General features: G+C 32.1%; 3 protein-coding genes across 3 annotated transcripts; 2 read left to right on the top strand and 1 right to left on the bottom strand.

Moving 5' to 3' along the window:
- The first annotated feature begins 3,116 nt into the window (after nt 1-3,116).
- On the top strand, nt 3,117-4,549 carry LOC124930327. The gene is made up of 7 exons (XM_047470683.1): nt 3,117-3,185; nt 3,455-3,582; nt 3,653-3,786; nt 3,844-3,947; nt 4,038-4,133; nt 4,347-4,385; nt 4,445-4,549. Exons 1-7 carry the CDS (start codon nt 3,117-3,119, stop codon nt 4,547-4,549), a joined length of 675 nt encoding a protein of 224 aa, XP_047326639.1.
- Nucleotides 4,550-5,304: 755 nt separating this feature from the next.
- Nucleotides 5,305-6,609, bottom strand: LOC124930326 (60S ribosomal protein L23-like). Its single transcript, XM_047470682.1, has 4 exons — nt 6,597-6,609; nt 6,265-6,507; nt 5,567-5,608; nt 5,305-5,473 (listed from the first exon to the last, which is right to left on the bottom strand). The coding sequence occupies exons 1-4, from the start codon at nt 6,607-6,609 to the stop codon at nt 5,391-5,393; spliced, it is 381 nt and encodes a 126-aa protein (XP_047326638.1). The 3' UTR covers nt 5,305-5,390.
- A 1,543-nt stretch (nt 6,610-8,152) lies between these two features.
- Nucleotides 8,153-11,489, top strand: LOC124931620. Its single transcript, XM_047472130.1, has 5 exons — nt 8,153-8,272; nt 8,713-8,987; nt 9,280-9,516; nt 9,698-9,915; nt 11,015-11,489. The coding sequence occupies exons 2-5, from the start codon at nt 8,733-8,735 to the stop codon at nt 11,301-11,303; spliced, it is 999 nt and encodes a 332-aa protein (XP_047328086.1). The 5' UTR covers nt 8,153-8,272; nt 8,713-8,732; the 3' UTR covers nt 11,304-11,489.
- The last annotated feature ends 15,306 nt before the right edge of the window (nt 11,490-26,795 follow it).

Raw genomic sequence — 26,795 nt, 5'->3', positions numbered from 1 at the left:
CTGAAGCTGATGTCGATGATTAGTGAGGAATATACTTGAAAACATCAGTTTTTAAGATATTAAGATCTAAAAATAAATTCCAAATAGGTCCTTGTCAAAATAGATTTTATGAAAATATTCTAAAAATATTTTGAAATCATTTTCTAATTTTTTATATTTTTAAAAAATGGTTTGTGTTTCCAAAATTATAAAAATAATTTTGAAAATTTAAAAGTTGGACCATATAGGCTCTGGGACCAGTGTTCTTGGTCCTAGGTGCGATTTACATCGGTCCTAGGCTAAGATCCTCGGTCCAAGGTCGAGATCCCTCAGTCTGGGGTCAAGATCCCTTGGTAGAGGTGCATGAACTCTCGGTTGGGGTGTCGAAGACTCTCGCTCGAGTGCGGGAGTTCTTAGTCTGGGTGCATGAGACTCTAGGTCGGATGCGGGAAGCCTCAGTCTTAGGTTAACTTTGTGCTAACTTTCTTCGGTCCTTGGTGTGATGAACACTCGGTCCTGGGTTAGCATTGAGCTAACTTTCTTCGGTCCTTAGTGTGAAGAACACTCGGTCTTAGGTTTGTCTTGGGCTAATTTTTACCGGTCCTAGGTGCGAAAGACTCTCGATCCTCAAGAACATCAAATTGCATGTTTGATGATTTCTTTTGAGGCCATGATTCTTTAATCCGAGAACATGAGAAGCTTCGTATAGTACCCCATGATCATTTATAACATCATCACGATGTGTCATTCGATCAGGATGATGTTATACTTAACTTGAACAGTTTTGGTATGAAAAACGGGTTTTGAGTTTTTAGGCTTTAGGCTTTAATGAAGCATAAGGAGCTTGCCAATAATTTCTTTACGCTTCATATGGTTGAATGAAATCAAAATATGAACATTGATTGCTTGTTTTAACCCATTAAAAAACTGGAATTTTTATTTTTATGAAAATTTTAGTTTTTGATCAAACATGATCGGGATGACCTATAATTATTTCAAATATGTTCCCAACATCTTTAGAAACATATTGGGCAACTTTTTATTGTTCTTGAGTAAAAACTCAAGAACAAAATCCCGATTTTGAAAATTTCAAAATCAAATTTGTTTTTTTTTATTTAAGTTGATTTATTGGGTTTTGTTTCAACAGAAAACTTATAAATAATCTTATGATCATATTACAATAAAAAAATTAGACAATCAAGTAGTATATGAAATTGATAAAACCGAAATATAAAAAATTCAATTCAAACTGATAATTCGTATTACAGTGTGATTGAATGCTTACTTGAAGTTGAAAAACACTCTTTAACTCTTAGAGAAGCTTCCTAAATGTCTAGATCAGAGCCTTATATGCTTACAAGAAAATTCCAAATTTTTAGAAAAGCTTAAAGAGCTTTAATGACAGATTTTTCTTTGGGTTTGATTGAGAGGAGGAGATTGGATCTCTTTCCTTAGGTTTTCCCAGAGGAAGCTATTTATAGCCTCCCAAGATCGGTTCATCGACCAAGTGGATCAAATTAGGTCAAAAGACCATTGATGGTCTTTTGTTTGATCTTCGACTAGTTGTTGGTATAAGCTGCAATGATGCCTCAAGGTGTAAGGAAAATGATCTCCGGAGTAGGGTGGTCATTTCACCTTTTGAACGAAGTCAAAAGGTTGAGAAACAACAAAGTTTCATCTTTGAAAAATCAAAGATGAAACTGTTCTTATCCAGTTTGTCGTCGCAAGGAAGAAGACAAACTAGACAAGAACGACGCTATTTCCTCCTTCTGCGTTTCAACGTTGAGGAAGGGCTAAAACGTCGACGTTTCGAGCCTATACGTGGACGTTGGGCGTTCGTTAGTGTTCCGTTGGCGAAGAGAGATCAACGCGCATCTAGGCTGACGCTGTTGGTGGCGTCCGTCTGCTGATCCTATGTTGCGTAGAAGCGCCTCACTTTTGTTGCAGCGGGTGACGCGAATGACTCTCGTGCATTGGATGAACTTCCATCGCTCATTCAATGACTTTAGGGTCTACTGCAACGAATCCTCCTAATTATGGTTGCCTCATTCAATGACTTAAAGTTTAGGGTATGCTGCAACGAATCCTCCTGATTATGGTTGTCTCATCCAATGGTTTTAGGGTCTGCTGCAACGAATCCTCATGATTATGGTTGCAACAAATCATGCTCCATTTTTAGCTTAAGAGCTTGTTTGAAATTGATTTTTTTTTCTTTTATCCCTTTGGCTTTATTTTTAACCTACAAAATATTTTAATAAATATGACATTTATTTTACTAATTTACTTTTTTTTTTTTAAATATTTTTGAGGCTTAACAAATAATTTATTTGAAATATAATTGATACAACATTCATCCTAAATTATTTATCTAATTCTCCTTGATTTTTTTTAAAATTAATTTGATATAAAATGAGTAAAACATTTATCCCAAATTATTTTATTTATTTTATTTAACCATTATTTTTAATTAATTAGATTTATTTATCATAATAATTAATTTTACTTAATATTAATTATGCTTTTAATCTTTGCTTTTAATTATTTTAATTTTATTTATTTAAAATAATTAATTTAAAATTTGTAAATTAGATGCCTACCTTATTAAAAAAAACTAATATCATTGGGAAATTTGATGAAATGGCCCTCATAAGAGGTCTAATTCCAAAAAAGGTCCACGGTTGATAAAGTTGGCAAAAAGGGCCTTTTTGTCCTGTAAAAAGTCTGTAATACCCCTCGCGCGCCTGTTTTACCGCTCAATTACGAGAAATGTATTTCTCGCATTTGGTGCTCAATTACGAGAAATGTATTTCTCGCATTTGGTGCTCAATTACGAGAAATGTATTTCTCGCATTTGGTATTTCTCGCATTTGATGCTCAATTACGAGAAATGTATTTCTCGCATTTGGTATTTCTCGCATTTGGTATTTCTCGTATTTGGTATTTCTCGCATTTGGTATTTCTCGCCTTTGGTATTTCTCGCATTTGGTATATATATATTGAGATTCAGACATTTGTAAAATATATGAAAACGGCTAGGGTTTCGAATCGATCTACAATAAACTACGAAAAACAATCTCCAATGGAGGACGCGATCGCGGTGCATTCATCTCTGGATATCAGATTAACACACATACATGATGACGACTCAAGACAAGAACGCCTTATCATCGGAGGCTCCACTTGCCCCCGTCACCGTCGAACGCAATGTTCGCTCCGACCTCAACACCAAACTTCCAAAGCCTTGTATGTATTCTCTAGCTAGATCTTGTTCTTTCAAATTATTAAATCTTTGAGATTGGGTCTTTCATCAAATATGCAGACTTGGCTAGATAGGTCAACTGGGTTTGAAGAAAATGGTTGGTATTATATGAGATTAGAAATTTGAATACCTAAAGTTGGATCTTTTCTCTCTGTGATTAATTGGGTTTTTTTCGTTTCTTCTTTAATTCTAAGGGTTTTCGTCTTATATATACAGGATAAAATGAATCACCAAAGATGCTATAACAGCAGACAAGGAACGAATCCGGGAGATACACTGCCGGAAAAGGTGGATGTAAGTATCGAGATGTTTCTTAGGTTGCTGGTTGTTGGATTTCTACAAAAGTAAATTTGATTGTCTTACATATACTTAAGATATTCATACTCTTGTGTTTTATCTGCCAATTAATCACAGGCCTACTGAAAATGTTGATCTTGATAATGTAGAACAAACTTCATTGAATACACAATTGTCATCTTCTAATATTGGATTTAGATTTCTCCAAAAGATGGGTTGGAAAGGAAAAAGTCTTGGGAAGGATGAACAAGGTAAATAAACATCAATTCTCCTCTTGAAGTAGATTGATTATAATACGTTATAGCAAGGTTTTATGGGTGAACTAGCTCTCAAGATAGACACAAGAATTGAACATTTCTTCAGGAACTTCATTGTTTGTGCATCTGTTATGTTTCTTCTATCAAATAATTGGGTAGTAAATTATTTTTTCGGTTTATATTAAGGAATAATTGAGCCAATAAGGTCTGGTATGCGGGATGCAAAATTGGGAGTTGGAAAATAGGAAGAGGATGATTTTTATACTGCTGAAGAAAATATCCAAAGGAAGAAACTTGACGTGGAGTTAGAGGAGACAGAGGAGATTGCTAAGAAACGAGAGGTATGCTTTTTGCAGTTTGTATGTGTGCATACCCAGATAATTGGAGCTTGATGCTTGTTTTTTTTTTTTACAAAACCAACATTTATTAGCAGAATGCAGCACATATTTCTTTTATATGTGTGTCTTTTGAGAAGAATTGATATCATCAAGTTTGGAAGGTCTTGAGAATTTCATACAGTTTTTATTACCTGGTTGTTTGCTTATACTGCCAAGGTCCAAGAATCTGCAAAACAAGCTAAGCCAAAAAGGGAGGCAATTGTTTTTCCTTGTTACTTATGTTGGGACTCTTGTCATTGTTGTTTCCTAATTAGGCAGTTTCTTATGTTGGCCAGATTTCAAACAGTAGCTCGACAAAGAAGAAGGCAAAGATTCCAATAGCTTCAGTTTTCGGGAATGATAGTGACGAAGAACAGTGAAATATGTTTGTTGGGTTGAACCCGAATCTGTTTAAGTTTGTAAACTATTACTGTCTTTATGTCTCTCTTTTGCATCATCTTTAAGCAAACACTATGTCAATTACAGTTTATTTATGGAGTTTTTACAGTCAGATTGTTGAGTGAAAATTACAGTTTATTTGTGGAGTTTTACAGTCACTTTCTATCCAAATGTTTATTATTTTTTGGCTAAACCCATTATGTTATTAAGACCGCAGGCTGAAAAATACTTGTTTTGAAATAATTTTATGAATATGAAAACCGAAATCAGATGATAATTGACAAATCGTTGTCTGGTTTCATTTTACGAGTACAAATTTATAAGCATTTTTCATCATAAAACATGCACGATCTTTTAAAATGATAGCTAAAATATCCTTTATAAAAGATACAGAATTTTCTTTATTTCATGTCAATCCGACAGACTCATGCTTCAACAACTATAATCTTAATGGAATCATGTCAATAAAAGGCTAACTATGGAGAAATTAAGAGGTTAACTATGGGCCTTGATAAGAACACAAAAACTTCTTGCGACTTTTGATTTGTCCTGTAAGAATTGTTGACATTATATATGTTGGTATTAGATATAAACCTTTTAACCATCTGCTTTATTTATTTCACATTTTCTTGACTAGATGTTTTACATATTTGAATAGCATATTTGGTATGACCCAAAGTTGAAAGCACTCACATACATCAACATTCATAAATATGTTATGCGTATCACAAGAATTGAAAGGGTATATGATTCTAATCTCAGTTGTGAATCAAAAAACAAAATTGAAAAGTTTTTTAAAAGCAAAAGAGTCCCCCAGCTTTATCAGACAATAGCATTGGCAACACTTGCAATTCTGGGCCATAAATCAGCACATTCCTTTCCAATTGAATCAGTAATGGCAGAACCTGGATTTTTTACCATCAAACAAATAATGGTGAGTGAATGAATGAGGTCTAAAGATGATATAGTAATTTAACACATTTTGAGACATTTTTTACCTTTCATTTCTCCCTTAGGATTCACTATCACACCAGCATTATCTGCATAGTAACAACATATTTATCAACCAAGATATTTACATATTACAATCAACAAATTTCATATATATAAAAAATTGTGTTGTGATTGTTCAAAATGGAGAAGATCAAGAAATAGGTAAGACTTTGAACGCAAAGAAGTGAGTATAGTGTTTCTAAATAAATCATTCATCATACCATAAACTCTATTCATTATCTCTAATACTCTTTCTTTAATATCTTAGTGGGTATATACAATACCCAAATACCCTTGAAAACCAATACTAAAGAAAAACTATTTCTAAATACTCAACATTGAGAGTTTGTCATACAAAAGTGAATTGTAGTGAAGAAGGGGGTTAAAGGCATTGTGATGATGAAGTGAGACATGACAATCAATCAAAAAGTCAAATTGTACACTAACTAAATGACACTTTGATTGTCAAAACAGATATCTGATTATGATGAGCTTTGTTTGGTTAAGTTGTTTACTTGTGGAAATGTGCATGCTTTTTAAATTGTTTGATTTGCCCTAGTTGTAATCAAATAAGGGATTGTATCAATCAGATCGTGAAAAGAGGGGGTTCTTCAGTCTAACTGTTCTAGTAAAGAATAACAAAGAATTGGTTAAACAAGTAATAAGTTATAACACAAAACAAAATCAGAATCTACTAAATCACCTTCAAAATACATGAACACTCCATCCTTTCGGCGCCAGGGCTTGCGTTGTCTAACAATGACAACAGGCATGACCTTCTTTCTCAAATCAGGTTTCCCTTTCTTCACCGTCGCCATAACCATATCTCCCACACAAGCAGACGACAATCGATTAAAACGACCCTTGATCCCCTTCACTGATATGATGTAGAGATTCTTCGCGCAGGTATTGTCGGCACAATTGACCGTAGCCGCCATAGGAAGACCTGAAACACGTTGTTTTTCAACATTGAATTACTATCAAGTATCAAACATGTAGTTAACAAAGAATTGTATAGAAGATGAAAACACTAACCTCGCTTCGACATTTTGGCAGCTTCAGAATACAAGGACAATGTGAAATTAGGGTTTTAGAGTATTTATATGAGAACCCTAAATTTAGGGTTCATGGCCGGAAAATATTTACCAAATGCGAGAAATATCAAATGCGAGAAATACCAAATGCGAGAAATACATTTCTCGTACTTGAGCACCAAATGCGAGAAATACCAAATGCGAGAAATACATTTCTCGTAATTGAGCACCAAATGCGAGAAATACATTTCTCGTAGTTGAGCAGTAAAACAGGCGCGCAAAGGGTATTATAAACTTTTCACAGGGCAAAAAGGCCCTTTTTGCCAACTTTATCAACCGTGGGCCTTTTTTGGAATTAGACTACTTATGAGGGTCATTTCATCAAATTTCCCATACCATTAGATAGAATTATTGATCAAAATATGTCTTTGAATCCTTCTTATAATTTAAATAAATAAATTTTAGATTTCAACTTATTGGAAATTGAATAGAATATTTTTATGCAAGAATATTGTCACTCTACTTGTAGGATTATTATTTATTTTAAAATTAACTTATTGACAGTATTAATATATATTTTTGTTTTTGTTGATTTTAAAAAAACATTTATTTTGAAGGAACAAATATTATTAAATTTGTAATATTCATAATTATAAACTTTTTTTTTTAAAACATTATGAATCTAAATCAATATCCCAATAAAATATAAAAAAACAATAATTTTTTTAAAAAAAATCTTTTGGTTTCCAAACAGGGCTTCTAGTACTGTATATATTTATATTTAAATAATTTATCTAACAAAGTTATTTTAAAACAACTTATCAATCATATAAAAAAAAATAAGAATTCATATCTAGAAAATTATGAGATAAAAGTTAGTTAAATTTAAAAAAAATTATTTTCATAAGAGAGGAAATCATTATCAATCTTAAGAAATGAATCTTAACATAATATAGAACTTGTTTGATGTTGGGAGGTTTTTTGGTTTTGATAAAATATTTGTTTGACTTAATTTTCTTTTTATAAATTTAATAATTATTCTAACTTTAGATAAATGAGATACAAATATAAGAAACAAATATTAAATAAATAAAATTTTAATATTTAAATAAATGAATTAAATAGATAAATTTGCATTGTTTGGAAAGTGACTGCCCGGGTGCTGGGTTTGCTTTTTTACTGGGTTTGCTTTTTTATTTTATTATTATTTATTTAAAAATTATTTTTATTTTAAATATCTTATTTAAATATTAATTTAGAAAGATAATTAGAGAGAAATTTGAAAGAGACTAAAAAAATATAAAAAATTCTGTTTCTTTTTTTTTTTCACCCTTTATCCATTTTTCAACCAGATTTATATTCGAAGTATTTAAAAATCTAAAAAAACCCAAATGAAACAAGATCTATAAAGTTAAATAAAAAATATTGGATTTAATTTGAAAACAATTAAACCAAACACATCTTTAACAAAAAAGAAGCTTCTTCACGGCTAGTGGCTACTGTTAAACCTATTTGTTATTCTCCCTCTTTTTTCTCTCTCCTCCCCCAACACACGCGAACAGCACCAATGGAATCACAAAGTTGACAAATTTCCTTTTAAGAAGATCATCGTGATAAGGAAGCTGAGAGAGATACTTCATCTTCCAACAATACAAGAATCAAAACAGCTCACATGAGGTGAGGATGTGAAGAACTTCTTCTCTACGACCAATCTCCATTTTCCGATTTCAAGCATTCTGAGTTTCTTGAGAAAAATAAAGCAAAACAACTTATTGGTCATTGGGTTTTCGAATCTCGACGCTCTCTGTTCTTCCAGACCACTCCTTTGAGCTGTAAGTATCTAATCTTAAGTTTAGAACCCTAACTCTCACAGACTACTAATATTTATGTAGATTCATTCTCTTTCTAGGAAAGAAACTTTTTTCTAAGCAAGAAATGAAAAGAATTTAACATCTAATGAAGTGGGTTATTGAATTAGCATTCATAGTTTTTGTTTCTGTAATGAAATGATGGGTATAGCTTGAAATTTGAAAATCAGTTGTGAAGAAATGGTCATTGAGAGGTTTATTTTGAGAGATTTGTGTTCCCTTAACTGATACAAAGAACTTTAATATCAGATTCTGGTGTCTAGTGAAAGATGTTAGATTCAGCCAAGGAGTTGGGAAAAGATGATTCAGATGTCAGGATTCATGTGAAGGAAGACAGTGAATACATCAGATTGGTTATACCAAAAGATCCTAGGCAGCTACCTCAATCTGATTTGCTGCAGCATGAGAGCAACACGAGAACTAGGAAATTCATCTGGTGGTTAAAGGCTATATTCTGGTCTATCTTTTCGGTTCTTGTTCTTCTTGTTTCTGTGAAGTGGGGAGTGCCATTTATTTTTAAGAAGGTAATCTAAACAATCTAATCCTATGGTTCTCATTGTTTCTGTATCTTTGATTTTTATCAGCCAAACTGTTGGTATCTTCGGGTTATTATGTTTCACAATCAGTTTGCTTTGCTTATCTTAGATGATTTATGGAGTAGGTGTCCAAATGAATTCTAGTGTTGTTTGGCGAACAGTTTATGACGTTTTAGGGATTTTTCGTAGAATACATACAGAATATGAAAGTTTGTGAGCTTTGATAGACCATATGATGCATTTTCCACTTTAAAATAGTATTTATTTGAAAATTTTGTAGGCTCTTCTTCCAATAATGCAATGGGAAGCAACTGCGTTTGGTCGACCAGCTCTAGCCGTTGTACTTCTGACATCTTTGGCATTGTTCCCTGTCTTGTTACTTCCTTCTGGTCCTTCTATGTGGTTGGCTGGCATGATTTTCGGCTATGGTCTTGGTTTTGTCATAATCATGGTTGGAACAACTGTGGGAATGGTTCTACCATATTGGATAGGTCTACTTTTCCGCGATAGGATCCATGTAAGACAACCATTAGAAAATTGCTCATTTGGAAACAGTTTTGCTTTTATTTTGTTTCCAAACGTTTCTGTATCTTTAAACGTGTTGAACTATAGAAATAAAAATAAAGTGGTTCTAAATGGGGCTGGATAATTTTCTCTCCTATAAGCTCATTTTAATTTGTATATTTATGTCCATACAGCAATGGTTAAAAAGATGGCCTGATAAAGCCGAAATGATTAGACTGGCTGCTGAAGGGAACTGGTTTCATCAATTCCGAGTTGTGGCGCTCTTTAGGATTTCTCCATTTCCATACACAATCTTCAACTATGCGATAGTGGTGACAACTATGCGGTTTTGGCCTTATTTATCTGGTTCCATAGCTGGAATGGTACCAGAGGCTTTCATTTACATCTACAGGTAACATTTCTCCTGCTTTTGGATTCATTTTTATGCTATTGAAAACCAGGAGAAAGGATATTTCTCTGTTCATAACATTTAACCCATTTCGAAAAATGTTTTTCATAGAAATATTATAGTTGTAGCTCAATTTGAACGAATATCTATCAAAATCACGATCCTATTGAAAAATTGGCAAAGTTAAATTGATAATTATATTTTTTCGGTTTGTACAAGATTTCTTTAGTCTTTAGAGAGCCCAAACTTGACTTTACTAAACTAATAAAAAATAAAATTTGTACTTTTTTGCTTCATTTTGTTAAAGATTAATTTTTAATCATGATCCAGATTATAATGTGCTTTTTGGCTTTAATTTTTCTAGACGACAATCCCAATTATTTTATTGATCATTGTGATTTTTGGCAAATATAACCGTAGATTTCTCAGGATCACAAAACGATTGACAACTAATTTTGGGAAACAGATTCATTTGGAAACTGCTATTTTGTCACAATTTATGTCAAATCAGGGACCATTGAAAAACAGCCAAAGTCAAAATTGAAAGTGATTTTTTTCCGTTTCATATAAGATTTTATTTGAACAATTTTCTAGATCATTATCCAAATTATAGTGTGCCTTTTGACTTCATTTGGTATATAGATTCCTTTTTTGACTTCATTTGGTATATAGATTCTTTTTTTTACTTCATTTGGTATATAGATTCTTTTTTCCCTTATTCTTATTCATGATCCAAATTATTTTTTAGATCGTTGTTATTTTATAGTTGAGACCAAAACAGCCCATAGCTTGGTAAAAAAGTGTGATTAAGCTTCATTTGACAAATGAATTAGTGATTGTAGTTTTGGTTGAATCCCAATTAGAAGCCACCAATTTATTATAAGAAATAGATACATTTTATTTGTTAATAAATGTAGTTGAATGAACTAGGAGAAGATCACAAGCTGGATTTTATGTTGGATCAACAGTTATAGATTATTCAATGTGCAATCAAAGAAGAAAATCATTTATTTATTTTTGTTTTTTAATGTCAAATTTTGTATTTATCCCGTAAAACAAAAAGATACTGAATGTTACTTTCTTGGTTGATTTTGATATGCAGTGGGAGGCTGATAAGGACATTGGCAGATGTGCATTATGGGAACCATAGAATGAGTTCAATAGAGATAATATACAATGTTATATCTTTAATTATTGCAGTTGTTTCCACAATTGGATTCACCATTTACGCAAAAAAGACTCTAAATGAACTTAAGAAGGCCGATGAGACTACTAAAATAAGTGAGTTATGCTCTGAAGAATTGAAGAGCACCAATAGTTCCGAGTTAGAGAAGCTTTCTCTAGAAAGGCCTAAGCATCTCAGTTGCTCGCCTTCTTATAAGGGTCGATAGATGATCTAGATTTCGAATTTACGATAAGTATGTGTATATAGAGAAATTATGAAACCTAGAAATTACTTAGATGATGATCTTGGGCCTTTGGGGCTAATAAGTGATATGATGAAATGAGGTTATCTAATTTGAAAACACTTTTAACTTTTATCATTAATTGGAAATAATAATAAGATAGTTCTGATCTATATTAATTGTTTCTTTAGATTCTTGTTGGAGAAATTGCAAAATGGTGTCATTTTGAAACAAATTTTGGATTGGATCTAGACGAGAACACTGTGAATAAGTTTATGAATATTTGTCTAATTAAAGTTTCTATTTTATATCAGATGAGGTACATACAAATTTGGTGATGAGTTATCATATGAATTTTTGAAAAATTTATATTTGGTATCAGGCTTGTCTTAATTTAATTTTTGATTTTTGCTACTTGATGTTAGAAATGATTGGTCTGTTTTTGAATTGTTAAGAAAGCTGATACAACAATAAAAGTTCAAGATGAGGAATGTATGTATGGGTTTTGTTCAAGTTTGTTAAGAAAATCAATATCTGAATGACAAATACTTTCAAAATGAAAGCGAAAAAATTCATTTTGTGAGTTTGTTTTTGCAGCCAAAATTTATTCTTTGTCAATAGTATACAAAACAATGAGAGTGGGTTTATAATCAAAGTTTATAAAAGCCCCATCCCAGTTAGAAATATTGATTTTTTTGAAGTTTCCAAGGAAAAATGTGATTTCTTTGTCAAAGAGAAGAGTTTTGGTTTGGAGATCAAGACTCTTTGTCCTTGCAGTGTGAATTCCAAAGACTTTAAATATTTTTGATTGGGCATTGTGGTCTGCCATTAAAAGTACATATCATTCTTTAATGCACATGGAGATAGAAATGAAATGAAATAAAATTGCTCAAAATTAAAATTTATTGTTTCCATGACCAAGAAATGAATGATACATTGAATGAAATCAAGTTCATGGTGAAAGAAAAATTTCAAGGGAGTTAAACAAAATAATTCTCGAGAATGAACAATGAAAAAGAGTTTGTTAACCATATTTTTTTCACTTTTACAAAAGTAGATTTGGTCATTTGAAACTTGGAATTTTGTAGTTAATGAGAAAGTAGTGTAGGCAGTGGATGATGAGCTTTGATGTTCAATTGATGAATTTGTATACAGTTTGTGCTATAAGGATTCTTTTCTTAAAAGTTTAACTTTTTATTTAAAAAATTGACAAGATGCGTTTAAAGAATTACATAGAGAGAAAAAAAATAAAAACAAAAGAATAGAGGATAAAAATAAGTTAAATGCCAATAAGATAAAAGAAAAACTTTAAATCCGTACAAAATCCCCTTTTTGGGATAGAAATAAATGCATAAGGAAGCATAAAGTATTTGATTCTTTCAATTTAAATTTTTTTTTTTTGAAAATTTCTTTTATTTATTTTTTCTAAATTGTTCACGTTGAAGAGAAAAAATTTGTATTGAATAATTTATTTTAAATTGTATAAGTTATATCTAATATATAGGCATTATATTAAACTTACAAAGAAACTAATATGATAATATAATAATGATATAATCTCAATATTATAATATTGTGATAATATTTACAAATATATTATTCTATATATGATAACATTATTTATCAAATTGAAGATGGAAGAGATTTGAACAACTCAAAGTTGAAGACGAGATGGTAAATTGTTGATGATATAATCTACTGGAATTTTAAACCAATTCCATTAATTAAATAGAAATAAGAATTTGGGTAAGTAAATTAAATGAAATTTCATCCAAATGAATATAAATTTACACCAAATTCAAATGTGAATTTCTGTCGTCAATGGATAAGATTGAATGTCAATGGATACAATTGAATGTCAATATACAAGATAAAATGTCAAGAGTCTTATATATTACTTAAAGACAAAAAACATAACAAAATCTTTAATCCTGATAAACTCGGGAAGTGTTGAGATTCATCAAACGACATTATGTCAACGTGTCGACTAAATAAATCGGTGAAAAAGTAGAATTCCATGAGAATAGAATGTTGGGGTGAAACAACAACTGAAAAGAAAATGTGTTGATTAAATAAACCAGCGAATAAGGAAAAAATCCATAGGAATAAATAAGAGAGGGTTAATCCAGGTTTTTCATAGTGTTTTTCTCAACTCTCAAATCACACAAGACTTCAAGGAATGGGTTGAGGGTGTCATCCACATTGGCTACCCTTAGCACATAAAATATAAATGTGTGAGTTTTATCCAACGATGTATTCTCACACACTTCCATATCGGAGCTCTAAGTCTCATGCAAATAATCAAATAATGTGAACATAGAGTATGAATTAAAGAGTAAGAAAGTTTAAATACTTGGCCAAAATTACTTTGGAGTCAAACGTCGAATGTCCCCAACAGAGTTACCAGAAAAATGTATTTTTAAAATCGATCACAATGTGGGCTTACAAGACAAAGTGTAATGAAGTAATGAAGTTAGTCCATCTCAACGTTCCTAAATTTATCCCCGTAAAGACTTTGCAATAATTGTCCTCTCAAAAAGCTTAGATAATCCTTCCATAGCAATTGTGAACAAAATGGGAGAAAAATATCTCCTATCTGAGACTCTTCGAGCTCTTGAAAACCCGAAAGCTTCACCATTAATAATGATGCAGAATCCTCTCTTCTAGCCTAGTGGCAATAAGAGGTGGATACTAACCCTAAGTTCATAGGTTCGAGCCCGTCAAGTTTTGCGCTTGGTTAAATGTTTAAGTGTGTTTGCGAGCTACATACTTAATTTGTTATCACATTTTTTTAATAATGATGCAGAACCTAAGTTAAGAGATGCATGTTTTTATCCAATTTTTTTACTTTTTCCCGAAGCCCATCTTTTCGAGGATAAAAAGGTGAAAGTCCTAGATGAAATGATTGAAAGCTTTCTCAATGTCCAATTTACAAAGACAACCCGTTTTCTTTCTTCTAATGATAGTGCACTCGTTGAAGATGAGTGAGTCATGAGAGATTTTCCTACCTTGCACAAAAACAATCTAATTGTGGGAGATAAGGTTCGACATGAAGACTTTGAGAGTATTTGCAATGGTTTTAACCATATTCTTGTAGAAACTAGAAACAAGACAAAAAGACCTGAAGTGTTTGAGTTCCCTCACTCAATGAATCTTTCTAATAAGAATAATGTAACTAGAGTACCATCTTTTTCAAATGAGGCCGTTCCGTGAAAATGCTTGAACGACCTTAAGTAGTCATCTTTGATGATATCCCAAAATTATATGATGAATGCAATTGTGTAACCGTCAGGGCTAGAAGTTTTGTCCCTATTGCAACCAGAAAGGGCTTCCTAGATTTTCTTGACTGTTAAATCTGTTAAAGCACAATCCTAAGATTAGGTCTCTAATTAGTCTATTCAATAAGGATATCTTCATACAAATAAAGAATGAAGTCTGTAATGGTTGACTAGTTAGAAGGCTCGACCCCATTAACCTTAAGAATAAAGATCTAGTTGTATCTTCTACGAGAATTAGCAAAGTTATGGAAAAATTGGTTATTTGAATCTCCCTCCTTAAGCCACAAACAACGTGATCCCAACCTAGTATTATCCTCTTTCTATTTGTAAAGAGAATTGAGTCGCTCCATGAGTGTGAATCTATTAGATGTCTCAATGTCTACGAGTATGGATAACAACGAGTACCCTATCCGTTAAGTAGTGAAGTACCTATCCCCGAACCCAACGAATATCTTTACTTCTATCATCATTCCCGATTCGTCGGGTATCTGATCCCCACAAATAGCCTTTACCCGAGTAACAAAATTATAAGATTGTAAAGATTGAAGAAAAAGAAATATAATTTTAGTAAATAATTTTAAAATTAATAATATCGAAATGTTAAAAACACAAATAAAAACATTACTTATCTATATACTTATTTTGTACATTTTGAAGAATATAACTAAAGTGGAGAAAAACTAGAATGAAAGTAAAAAAAAGTTAGAGACTGAATATTAAGAATGATGAGAGAGAAGTAATATTTTATTATTAAATTAAAGTTGAACAAGAAGATTTATGTAGAGAAATATTTTTTTGGGAAATATAAAAAATTTAAATTTGGAGTGTAGTGTATTTATGACGATATTTGGAGTAGAGTGTGAATAAACCAAATTAAATGATAATATTTATGATAATTATTTATAATAATCAATAATTTGAAAAGTCGCACATTAAAATTTAATAAAAAATAATTTTAATATTAATATAGTCGGATATTGGGTTTGAGTTTTGCACATTCCCTATATGCAATCCCGTACCCGATCGGATACTTACTCCCCTCCTTTGCCCGACCCTGAACCCAATTTAAAATACATGAACCCGACTATCGGATATCACGGGTATCGGGCATACGAGTATTCATTGTCATCCCTATCTATGAGAGTACATTCTTCTTCCAATTTATCGAAACTATCAATTTTATGGTAAAGTTTGAACGTTGGAATCATAGTTGGTTTTCTTTCATTCTTTTATAAAGATTTAAGATTTTTAAGTTTGTGAAAAAAGATAAAAGATGGTCTCCCCTCAATCGTAGGATAATTAGACCACAACTTCCCCACTTCCTACACAAAATTATGATATGTGAGGAACATTTTCGAGTCTCAATGATGGCTTATGTTGAATGGATAAGCTACAAATAAGGATAATAAGTTTTTGGTCTAATAAGCGACGTCGAATTGTAGAACATTGATTCCTTGGGAGTAAAGTCTATCCCAATCAAAGTTATAAAGGGAAAAATTTGCGAATTGATAAAAGCCGGCGGTCTAATTTTCCATCTCCAAGGAAAAATATTCTGATCTCCTATCAGAAAAATTCCCAATTCCCCTTTTGGAGCTTCAATTCTTACATAGAGTTCTTGCTTTGATAATTCAAAGGTTGGAGAAGGTTTTTTACTAATGAATCGATATTCAAAGTCATTCCATTCGGTATTCTTTACTCTATCAAAGCGCCGAATTTCTAAGATTGAGATCACATATTTTCTCTTACAAAAATATTAATAGGTAGATAAACAATTTTGACTAAACTTTGATGAAACTAATTATAAAAATAGTTAATAGTTAATAAATGAAATACAAATTTTCAGATTAACAATATTACATTGTATGAACTCAAAAAAGTCAATTAATTTAAAATTTAAATTTGATTTTTTTATTCTATTAAGATAATAGTTTAACTAAGTATTAACAAAAATATTTTTTTTAGCATGATTAGGTCATTATGTCACATTCATCAATAACAAGTTTATCTCCCAAAATTCGGTAAAGAAATAAATAAACACCGTGTTTGTCCTTTTGAAATTCACAACAATTATCTAGAATACTCATTTTTTTAAATACTCAAAGCTTAGGTAATTCATAAACAAAAATGTACCAAGGTAATTTTATGATAATTTTTTAATAATATATATATAATTCGTAAAAAATTGGATTTAAAATATATCATTTAATTTTTTTTCTCACTTTTCTCTCCTTATAAAATGTTTAAAAAGTTGAAAAAAAGAGTAAAAAAAGCATTCTTTCATGGCCCATTTGATGATTTTTCTAGCATCGGAGGTGTTCTGTTTTTTTTCCTCAAATTTGAGTTGTTGTATTTTGTTCGATGCGACATCTTATTTAGTTGTATCAAAACTTTTATCCCGGATTTTTGTGATCCAAATAATTCTATCAATCTTCGGTGGATCATTTGATGCTGATATCCCTCGATTGTGTTGGTGATACTTATTTTGAGTCTGTGCTCGACGTTCTCTTTTTAGAAACAAAGAAAATAAAGTTACCGAATCTTGAGTTGTTTTTCATTTTTCTAATAAATAGTCACCAAATAAGATATTTTAGTCGGAGGCCCTCTTACATGTATTCTCTTATTGCTTCTACAAGTTTCTCACTATTTTGACCATATATGTAGATGATCGGTTATCACTTAACATACTTTTTCTGGCGTTGTCTACTAACCCTCGGTCAATGAAAAAATTCAATGCCGCTCAAAATATTTTATAGAGATTCTTCTGACACTGTTTGATTAGTTTGATTGGTTTGTTCAGTTTGTTCTATTTCATCCCTTATCGTTACGAATCTTTGGAGACTCTTAAAAATATTACAAAATTATTCGATCTTTATCCTTAGAATTTTAATTATTGCAAATATGTCCTATTATTTAACACATAATTATTATAAATATGTCATATTATTTAACACTTAGATTTGTATTTAGTTGTTTTAATTTTGTTTATATTATTTTGAAATTTAATTTTCAATATTTAACTTCTTTTTTGAATTAATAAAAAAATAACTCTTTTCTAATTTTTTATTGTTTTACACTGGCACCCTTAATTAATCAAGGTTCACGTATTCTTGTTTGGATTCAAAACTAGATGGGTTACGGTTTTCAAACAAAGATTATTATTTTCTAAATGGAATAAAAAAATAATAATTAAAAATCTTAGCTATCTCAAATTTAAAAAATATTTGTAAGAAATGATTTGGTTTGGTCAATATATACATTGAAATACATAACCAAATCATTATAATCAATTTAGCCAAATCTCAAATAGTCAATTTTGATTTATTAGTTAGTTGGTCGGATTGGATAAATTATAAAGTCTGTTCGATTCATTTAACAAAAATCATTAATTAATACAAATGTATATAAAATTTACTTTAAAAAAATTGAATAATAATAAACTGCATATAAATTGATTTATCATAATTATTTATTTTTTCAAATTATTATTAATTTTTTTCAAATAATATTTATTAGAGTTTAATATTAAGAAAATAAATAAAGATGAATATATATTAAGAGGAGGATATGACGATGAATATATATTAAGAGGAGGATATGGCGAGATAATGACGTGACATCACTTCATTTTCCCCTGAATAAAATGATAAAATGTGATGAGAGAGAAGATAGATAAATCTTTTTATTTTAAAAAAAATAAATTATGCAACGTCATTACCTTTCTAATTCACTTTTTCAATTTTTTAGGGGAATTTCTACTGTTATAACCAAAATTTTAATTAGTAGGGTCTATGGGTCTTCATAAAATAAATAAAAAACGTAATTCATTTTAAATGATATGGTTTTTTTTGAAAAACGGTTTAGTTTCATTTCATTAAAAACTTCAAAAGAGAGAAATGAGTTTTAAAAAAAAAACTAGATAGATCCTATGTTATAACGGAACGCGTGGGATGACGTAATCAATAAAGAACGACACAAATTTTAACGTGATTCACCAAGATAAAACTTGGCTACGTCCACCCAGAAGAGAAAATCTTATTACAAGATCAGAACAAAGATTACAACCGTATAAACTAGGGTTATGACACGAGTTTATATAACACTCGGTCCCCCGAAACCCTAACAGTTACAGAACTGGGACTGGAAACGATGCTTTCAAGGCAAAGACTTCAACTTTCTGAAGTGCCCGACTGCACCTTTAAATAGTCTTCAACTAGGTCAACACAATATTTTGGCAAATAATCTCCCAAATATTATCACAATACTTTCCTAGTTATATTACTATAATAAAAGATCATATTTCCTTTTGTGTTAATCTTATTTTCTTAAATCAAGATTACACACCAAAAAGATATACTTTCCTTTTGTTCAATATTCTCTTTCTTTGCATCATCAATTCAAGACATCTCAACATCCTAACTTTGTTAAAAACACCAATTGAGTTTCAGACAACTGAATTACAGAACAACAAACAATTGAATTACAAACAAGTAATCAAACAAGAACTATTTGAACATTTCTTTTCTTGTAATGATTTTATAGGGTATATTCCATCTATGACTTAACTTTCAACTAGCTTCATTAATTGGAATTCTCCTCCATGTATGTATGATAGCGTTACCATCAGAAATAATATCATCCCAAACTTTCCTTCTGTTCTCTTATTCGTGCTATGAATTCTTGTATTTTTTTCTCTCTAGGTATTATAGACTAGGGTTCCAAAGAAACATTTGTAAACATTCATGTACCTGAAAAGTTAGTGATATTCATGTTTTGAGTAAAATTGATCTTTAGCTTGGATACAAACGCGCACTCCCCAAACAAGTGGTAAATGCTTTCCTCTTTTACTATGCAGATTGGGTAATTGATGTAAGAAATATTCATATACTTCTTAATTATGTCTCTTGTCGCCAATCTTTTCCTGAATGTCAACCAAAGGATGAATTGGTGTCGATGTATAACCTTTGAAGACCAAACTACTTTATGCCAATCGACCACTACCTCCTTTATTATAATAATCTCTCACTTTTCATGCCACAAACTTTCCATTAATAATAGTATCATGGCTCTTTGTATCAATGTTTCCATTAAATTGCATATTATTGATCAGATTTAGAATTCTGACTCCTTCTAGAATACTCCTCGGAATAAAGTTGCATTTTCCTTCTTAAATATCTCTAATTGAGTACAAGAGACAATTTCTTCTGATTCCGACTCTAATAGATTGGAATTCCTCCCGACGAATTATGAGATTGTTCTCTAGAAATGGATTGTGCTAGAATAATATTTCCTTCCTATTACCGATTCTAAACTTCATCAATAGATACGCCTCTCCTATGGTTCTTAGGATTTTCTTCAAAGGACCATGCCATTTCATTTTTAATTTTACATGTCTATATGTTAACTTCTCCTTTCATGAATCTCATATGAACCCATTTGATCCATAATAAATCTTTCATCTTAAGAGCCCATATAACATAATTTTTAATGTCAAACCCTCCTTCTTCTTTTGGGGTACATACAATTTCCCATTTGACCTTTTTGTCTTATTTGTCTTGAGTACCCCAAATGAAGTCTCTCACCGGCTTATCCAATTCAGCCATGACTTTTTTAGGAATGAATATTTGTTGTGCCTAGTATCCAATGATTCCCATAGTAACTCTTTTCACAAGCTCTATTCTTCCTACGTACGACATGTGTTTTTGTAGTCCAATCCAAAATAAGATTTCTGACTATTTCAATAAGTGGGCGAAAATGTGAGCTTTGAAGTTGATTTGCATATAAGGGGAATCCAAGATATTTGAATGGAAGCGTTCCTTCTTTTATCCCCATGATATTAAATATATTTTTCTTCGAATCATCTTTCATTCTTCCTCCATAGAAAGCCCGACTTTTGTCTTCATTAATGGATAAACATGTAATACTAAAAAACATTGTCAGCGCTTCCTTAATTGTATAAACATATTCAACATCTATGTGAGCCACTAAGAATAGATCATCAGAGAAACAAACGTGTGTTATTGCTTCTTCCTTACAATAGGGGTGAAATTTGAATTTATGGTTCCTTAAGAGCATTTTAAAGATGTAGTCCAGGATTTCCATAATAAGAATGAAGTGGTAAGGTGAGAGAGAATCTCATTGCCTTACTCCCCTTTCACCCTTAAAGAAATCATTATATATGTCATTCAAACCAACAATGAAGTGAATGGTCGAAACACACTACATTAACCACTTGATAAAAATGTTAGAGAAACCGACAACATTAAGGAATTCATGGATGAATTCCAATCTTATCAAGTCAAAAAGCTTTCTGAATGTCAATTTTGAAAACCACTCTTGGAGATATAACTTTTCCCATAACTTTTCAATAAACTCTGTATAAGAAGTATGTTATGGGTGATAAAACGAATCAGTATAAAAATTGATTGCCCTAAACTAATTAATTTTGAAATAACAGTTTTAAATCTTTGCGAAAAGATTTTAGAGGTGGTTTTATTTACAGCATGAAATATGACGAAAGTTCTAATTTTTTTTCCGGTAGTGAGATTTTGGGAATCAATTTCAATACTATAACGTTCCATTGTTTAAGCATTTTCCTGTTTTGAAAGAATTTGTTAGATTATAATTTATGAAAAGGTTTTGATAATGAATGAATAAAACTAAGTTCAATCATATATATAAGTTAAATTATATATATATATATATATATATAATTGTTAAGTTATATCAAGTATATTAATATATTTAAAGATAACAACAAAGTGTTTTAGTATAGTGGTAAGTACTATCGTCTGTCACACAGTTGACTAGGTTCAAATCTCACAAGCTCCAAATAATAATTGGAGTTTTATTATTTCAGGAAAGTGTCCAACTAGATGACTAAAAACCGCATCCGGTTCGGATGTATGCGAGTTCGGTTGTGCACGCTGAACACTCCAAAATATCAAAAGGCGCTTCCGATATTAAATGACTTCGGTATTTAAGAGACGCTTTCGGTATTTTACAATTTCGGTACTATACAAGCATTATACCACATTCCATTAATGAATATTTTGGCTTACTATCATTCAGTACAGACAAGATCAAAAGAAGATCTTCTTTGATGTACTACTCTGGAACTCAGTCAATCAAATTAGGACTGGTGTCCTCTGAAGCAAATTGACCGTTGTTCCTTGGATACAAAAGAAGATCAAAGAAAAAACAGAAGCAAACGGTGAAGATCTAGGCTCTCTTGGTAATTAAAAACTCTCTCTCTACAAATATATATTCAAGCTTTTGCCTTAGCAATTCTTCTGTGAGAGATTGTTCATACCGAAAATCATTGTATCATTTTCTATATTGTGAGCTCTTTGTAAGTTAATAGAGTGTCTAACAACAGAGTGTTGTGTGTGCTAAGAATTCAGAAACAGTCAGTGTTTAAGACCTGGTTTCTGACTGAATTTGTGTAGATGTGTTATTCAAATCAAATCTTATAGTGGAATCCTTTTTGAGGTCGAGAAGAAGGGGTGACGTAGGAGAGTTTTGCTCCGAACATCCATAAACAAAATTTGTTTCTTGTGTTCTTTACTTTTTGAATCTTCCAACCTTTTATCTGCCGCTTTAAGTCTAAACAACACACTTACACACTTGAACTTCGTTCAAGAGTTTGTGACGACTTGCGAAGATTAGAAACGGATATTAACTTCTAAAAAAGTTAATATTAAACCGAAGTGTATAAGCGTTCAACATAGTTAGACTCCGTCTATATCGTTGTACCCGATCCTAACAAGTCGTATCAAAGTGGACTGTTTCTATTCTCAAGCATTCGAATATCATCATGTCTTCTTCCAACAAGCCCCCCATGTTCCGCAATGAAGACTTTGTTGATTGGAAGATCCGTATGCATGTGCATTTGTCCTGTCAAGACGACGACATGTGGTTCGTTATCACTGATGATCCGATAAAGATTGAGAAGCCCAGATGCGAATAGACAGCTGAAGATAAAAGAAAGAACAATTTTAATAACTTGGCTAAGAACTCTCTGTATAAAACTCTTGACAAAAACATGTTCGCAAAAATCAGAGCATGTGTCACCGCTAAGGAAGTATGGGAGAACATCATTCAACTCAATGAGGGCAACGAACAAACCAAAGAGAATAAGCTCATGGTTGCTACTCAAAAGTTCGATAGCATTAAGATGCGCCTAGGGGAGACGATGAACGAATTTGACGAACGCTTCACCTGCATTGTCCTTGAACTTTCCACTCTAGGAAAGGTCTATGGAAACAAAGAAATCATCGTCAAGGCGTTGAAGGCTCTTTCCAGTACTTAGGACATTATGGCTACAGTGATGAGGGAGTCCAGAAATCTCCACCAAATGAAGTTGCACGATCTTTTCGCTGATCTAAAAGTCTACGAGTTTGATATGAACTCGAGAAATGAGGAGGAGCCATCAACTTCCATCATCACTGAAGCTTTAGTGACTGCTGAAGAGCCCTCTTCATCAAAGACTACTGAAGAGATCAACGAAGATGCGATGTCTTTACTTATCAATAATTTGGAAAATATACGAGGAAGAATCATTCTAACTCATCTTTCAATAATAATTCTAATGACTCTAATAAGGCTAACATACGATGTTTTAATTATGATACTTTAGGTCACTACAAGTCCGAATGCTGAAAGACAAGGAGAGATGACAAGAAGTATGCTGATCAGAAACATAAGGAGGATCATAAAGCATCCGAGCATAAGAAGGATTAGAAAATGCTGATGGCTGAAAAAGAAAAAGCAAATGGGCCGAAAGCGATTCAGACTCAAGCTCATCTAGAGACAGTGATGATGAGGACATCAAATGTTTCATGGCGAACAACGATGATGTATTTGATTTCTCCTCTAAAGAGTTCATTTGGTAAGACTTGATTACTGCACTCAATGACATGGTCATTAAGTACAAGAAACTATCTGATCTCATTTCAACTCAACTACACAATGTGATTAGTGAGACAAATGAACTATCCTCTAAGAACGAGAATGTTGGGTCAAATTATTTTGACTAAGTGTTGAAATAATTTAACCACTGACATTTTGATGATGAAATAATTTATGAGTTTTGATACACGTGTATTGAGACGATATGCTATGAGACTTGGATCTAATGAGGATCATTAGACCGATTTTGACCTTCATTGCATGGAATTAGACGTAAGTCTAATAGAATTAGACGTACAGTCTAACTCATCGGAGTTAGACATGTAGTCTAATAGACGTGTAAAGAATTAGACGGATGGTCTAATGAATACACGGAATTAGACGTAAGTCTAATAGAATTATACGTACAGTCTAACTCATCGGAGTTAGACGTGTAGTCTAATAGACGTGTAAAGAATTAGACGGATGGTCTAATGAATACACGGAATTAGACGTACAGTCTAACTCATCGGAGTTAGACGTGTAGTCTAATAGACGTGTAAAGAATTAGACGGATGGTCTAATGAATACACGGAATTAGACGTACAGTCTAACTCATTGGAGTTAGACGTGTAGTCTAATAGATGTAAAGAATTAGACGGATGGTCTAATGAATACACGAAATTAGACGTAAGTCTAATAGAATTAGACGTACAGTCTAACTCATCGGAGTTATACGTGTAGTCTAATACATTTGTAATTAGACGGGTAGTCTAATTGATGCGAAAGTTAGACGTGCATCTAACTCCTTCAGATAAGTTTGAGGTAGAACCGGAATTAGACGTGCAGTCTAACTCAGTGGAGTTAGACGTGCCAGTCTAATGGTTATTGAATAATTAGACGTGTGGTCTAATTAATGAAAGTTAGACGTGCGTCTAACTCCTTCAGACAAGTCTGAGGTAGAACCGGAATTAGACGTGCAGTCTAACATAGTGGAGTTAGACGTGCCAGTCTAATGGTTATTGAATAATTAGACGTCTGGTCTAATTAATGAAAGTTAGACGTGCGTCTAACTCCTTCAGACAAGTCTGAGGTAGATCCGGAATTAGAGGTGCAGTCTAACTCAGTGGAGTTAGACGTACCATCTAATGGTTATTGTAATTAGACGCGAGTCTAATTCTATTAGACTAGGCGGTCTAATAGACGTTTTTCTATTAGAAGGTGATGACCTATTTCATTAGACTGATTTTCACAATCTGTCTAACTGAAATATGTCTAATGCTTAGTTTGAGCAGTACGTTTGAATATAGCATCTCACCTACCCACGTGCTATAGCTTTACCCTACTTCTGCTCCACTTTCTAGTGAAGATTAGTACAACAGCTATACGCATCCAATCAAGGAATGCCACGTAAGAGAATTTTCCTCAAATTACTTGTTTTTGCAGGTACATCTCTGATGGAATATTCGGCGCACTACCAGTTCTGTACGACCACGATCCTTGTGCTCAGAACCTGCTATGTACAATGGAGGCTTTCCAATGGAAGAGTGTCACGTATCATTCTTGAAGTTTCGACCGTTAACTCCTGCTCAATATTTAACTAATCCTAAGGACAACGGACGAAGTACCTAGCCTTACACAACGAACAAGCAATCTGATTTTGCAGAGAGAGAAACTACTCAATCATCTTGCTTATTGAACTCATATTTTGAAGCTTCTTTCTGATTGTAATGTGTGTGAATCGAGAGAGAGAGCTAGAATCAAAACACCTTTAGCTGAGTGATATTCTTCATCTTGTAATTGAACAGAAAGTGTTCTGTTCAATAGTGAGCTAAGTGTGTGTGTAAACTGTATTTGATTCTAATCATTTTATAGTGAATCATTCCGGTGGTTGGAAGAAGGGGTGACTTAGGAGAGTTTCTCCGAACATCCATAAACAAACTGTTGTGTTCTTCTTTTCTGTCATCTCTTCATATTTCATCTTGTGCTTCAAATCCAAGTAAACAATTCCGCCTTGAATCCGTTTCAAGTGTTTACACAAGTTTGCGTAGAATAGAAAACGAATTAAATCCCTAACAAGATTTCTTTCAAACTGTTTTTCATAAGCCTTCATCCTTAGCCAGACCCCCGTCTCTATCGATAAAGTCGATCCTATCAGAGAAGCTCAAGGAGACAATTCAAATGTTGACTAAAGAAAATGAGAGATCCAACTACGTGGTCGATGCATGGAAAAAATCTGGAGATGCAGTCAAACAGATGATAAGTCAACTAAGGCCTGCCAGATATAAATCTAGTCTAGGATATGACTATGGCAACCCAAACAAGTCCACCAAGAAGTTGAAACCTAACAGAGGCAAACTTTCCTCAATAAGTTTTGTCAAGGGATAGTCAATTGAAAAGGGAACTGATCCAAGCTATGATGATTTTACTTCAAAGGAAGAAGTGATTTATGTTAAGCCAACTTCAAACTGGATTAAACCTAAGAGAAGGATAGCCAGTTGATATGGCAAAGAAAAACTTGACAGGAAGTCAAGAAATGTTTACTAAAAATCATCTTTTGAAGCTAAAGAATCATCAGTAGGCAGTAAGAGATCTGCCAAAGTTACCACACATGCACACAATGGGAAATCCATAAGCATAATTAAGGTATGGATTCTCAAGGGACTAATAAGGCACAGACCCAAAGAAAAATGGGTACCAAATTTGTTATTGTCTATGAATGCAGATAAAACAGGACTGCAGTGTGGAAGATTATGCATGACATCTGGACAGACGATTGTTGACAAACATCGCATATGAAGGCAACAAGCATAAAGTGGCTAACATCCTAACGAAGCCACTTCCCGAGTCTAAGTTTTCTTACCTTAGAAATATTTTAGAATGGTTAGATTACGATAATGCCTAAACTGATTTAATTATAAACTCGCCTGGTTTTGATAATTTAGTTTAAATAATCAATAAGGGAGAAATTGTTAGATTAAATTAGCTAATTAATTTAGGATAATTAGTCAACGATTATAAAACTACCAGGTTTTGAATATTCATTTTAAATCATCAAAAATGGAGAAATTGTTAGATTATAATTTATGAGAAGGTTTTGATAATGAATGAATAAAACTAAGTTCAATCATATATATAAGTTAAATTATATATATTTAATTTCAAATCATATCAAGTATATTAATATATTTAAAGATAACAATAAGGTGTTCTAGTACAGTGGTAAGTACTCTCGCTTGTCACATTAGTGATTATGGTTCGAATCTTATCAGCTACAAATAATAATTGGAGTTTTATTATTTCTAGGAAGCGT

This window comes from Impatiens glandulifera, chromosome 3 (assembly GCF_907164915.1).
Source record: "Impatiens glandulifera chromosome 3, dImpGla2.1, whole genome shotgun sequence".
NCBI classification, from domain to species: domain Eukaryota; kingdom Viridiplantae; phylum Streptophyta; class Magnoliopsida; order Ericales; family Balsaminaceae; genus Impatiens; species Impatiens glandulifera.
Note: the sequence above shows the minus strand (reverse complement) of the source record. Positions and strands in the feature narration are given on the sequence as shown.

What these genes read in the sequence shown, in the direction of transcription:
- LOC124930327 (XM_047470683.1), top strand. Translation starts at nt 3,117, where the DNA reads ATGACGACTCAAGACAAGAACGCCTTATCATCGGAGGCTCCACTTGCC. An exon ending in TCTTGGGAAGGATGAACAAG is followed by an intron (nt 3,787 to 3,843) that starts GTAAATAAACAT and finishes CGTTATAGCAAG; the next exon opens with GTTTTATGGGTGAACTAGCT. An exon ending in AGATTGCTAAGAAACGAGAG is followed by an intron (nt 4,134 to 4,346) that starts GTATGCTTTTTG and finishes TATACTGCCAAG; the next exon opens with GTCCAAGAATCTGCAAAACA.
- LOC124930326 (XM_047470682.1), bottom strand. An exon ending in AGTGTTCATGTATTTTGAAG is followed by an intron (nt 5,609 to 6,264) that starts GTGATTTAGTAG and finishes GTTACTATGCAG; the next exon opens with ATAATGCTGGTGTGATAGTG. An exon ending in TCCTAAGGGAGAAATGAAAG is followed by an intron (nt 5,474 to 5,566) that starts GTAAAAAATGTC and finishes TAAAAAATCCAG; the next exon opens with GTTCTGCCATTACTGATTCA.
- LOC124931620 (XM_047472130.1), top strand. Translation starts at nt 8,733, where the DNA reads ATGTTAGATTCAGCCAAGGAGTTGGGAAAAGATGATTCAGATGTCAGG. An exon ending in TGCCATTTATTTTTAAGAAG is followed by an intron (nt 8,988 to 9,279) that starts GTAATCTAAACA and finishes AAAATTTTGTAG; the next exon opens with GCTCTTCTTCCAATAATGCA. An exon ending in GCTTTCATTTACATCTACAG is followed by an intron (nt 9,916 to 11,014) that starts GTAACATTTCTC and finishes TTTGATATGCAG; the next exon opens with TGGGAGGCTGATAAGGACAT.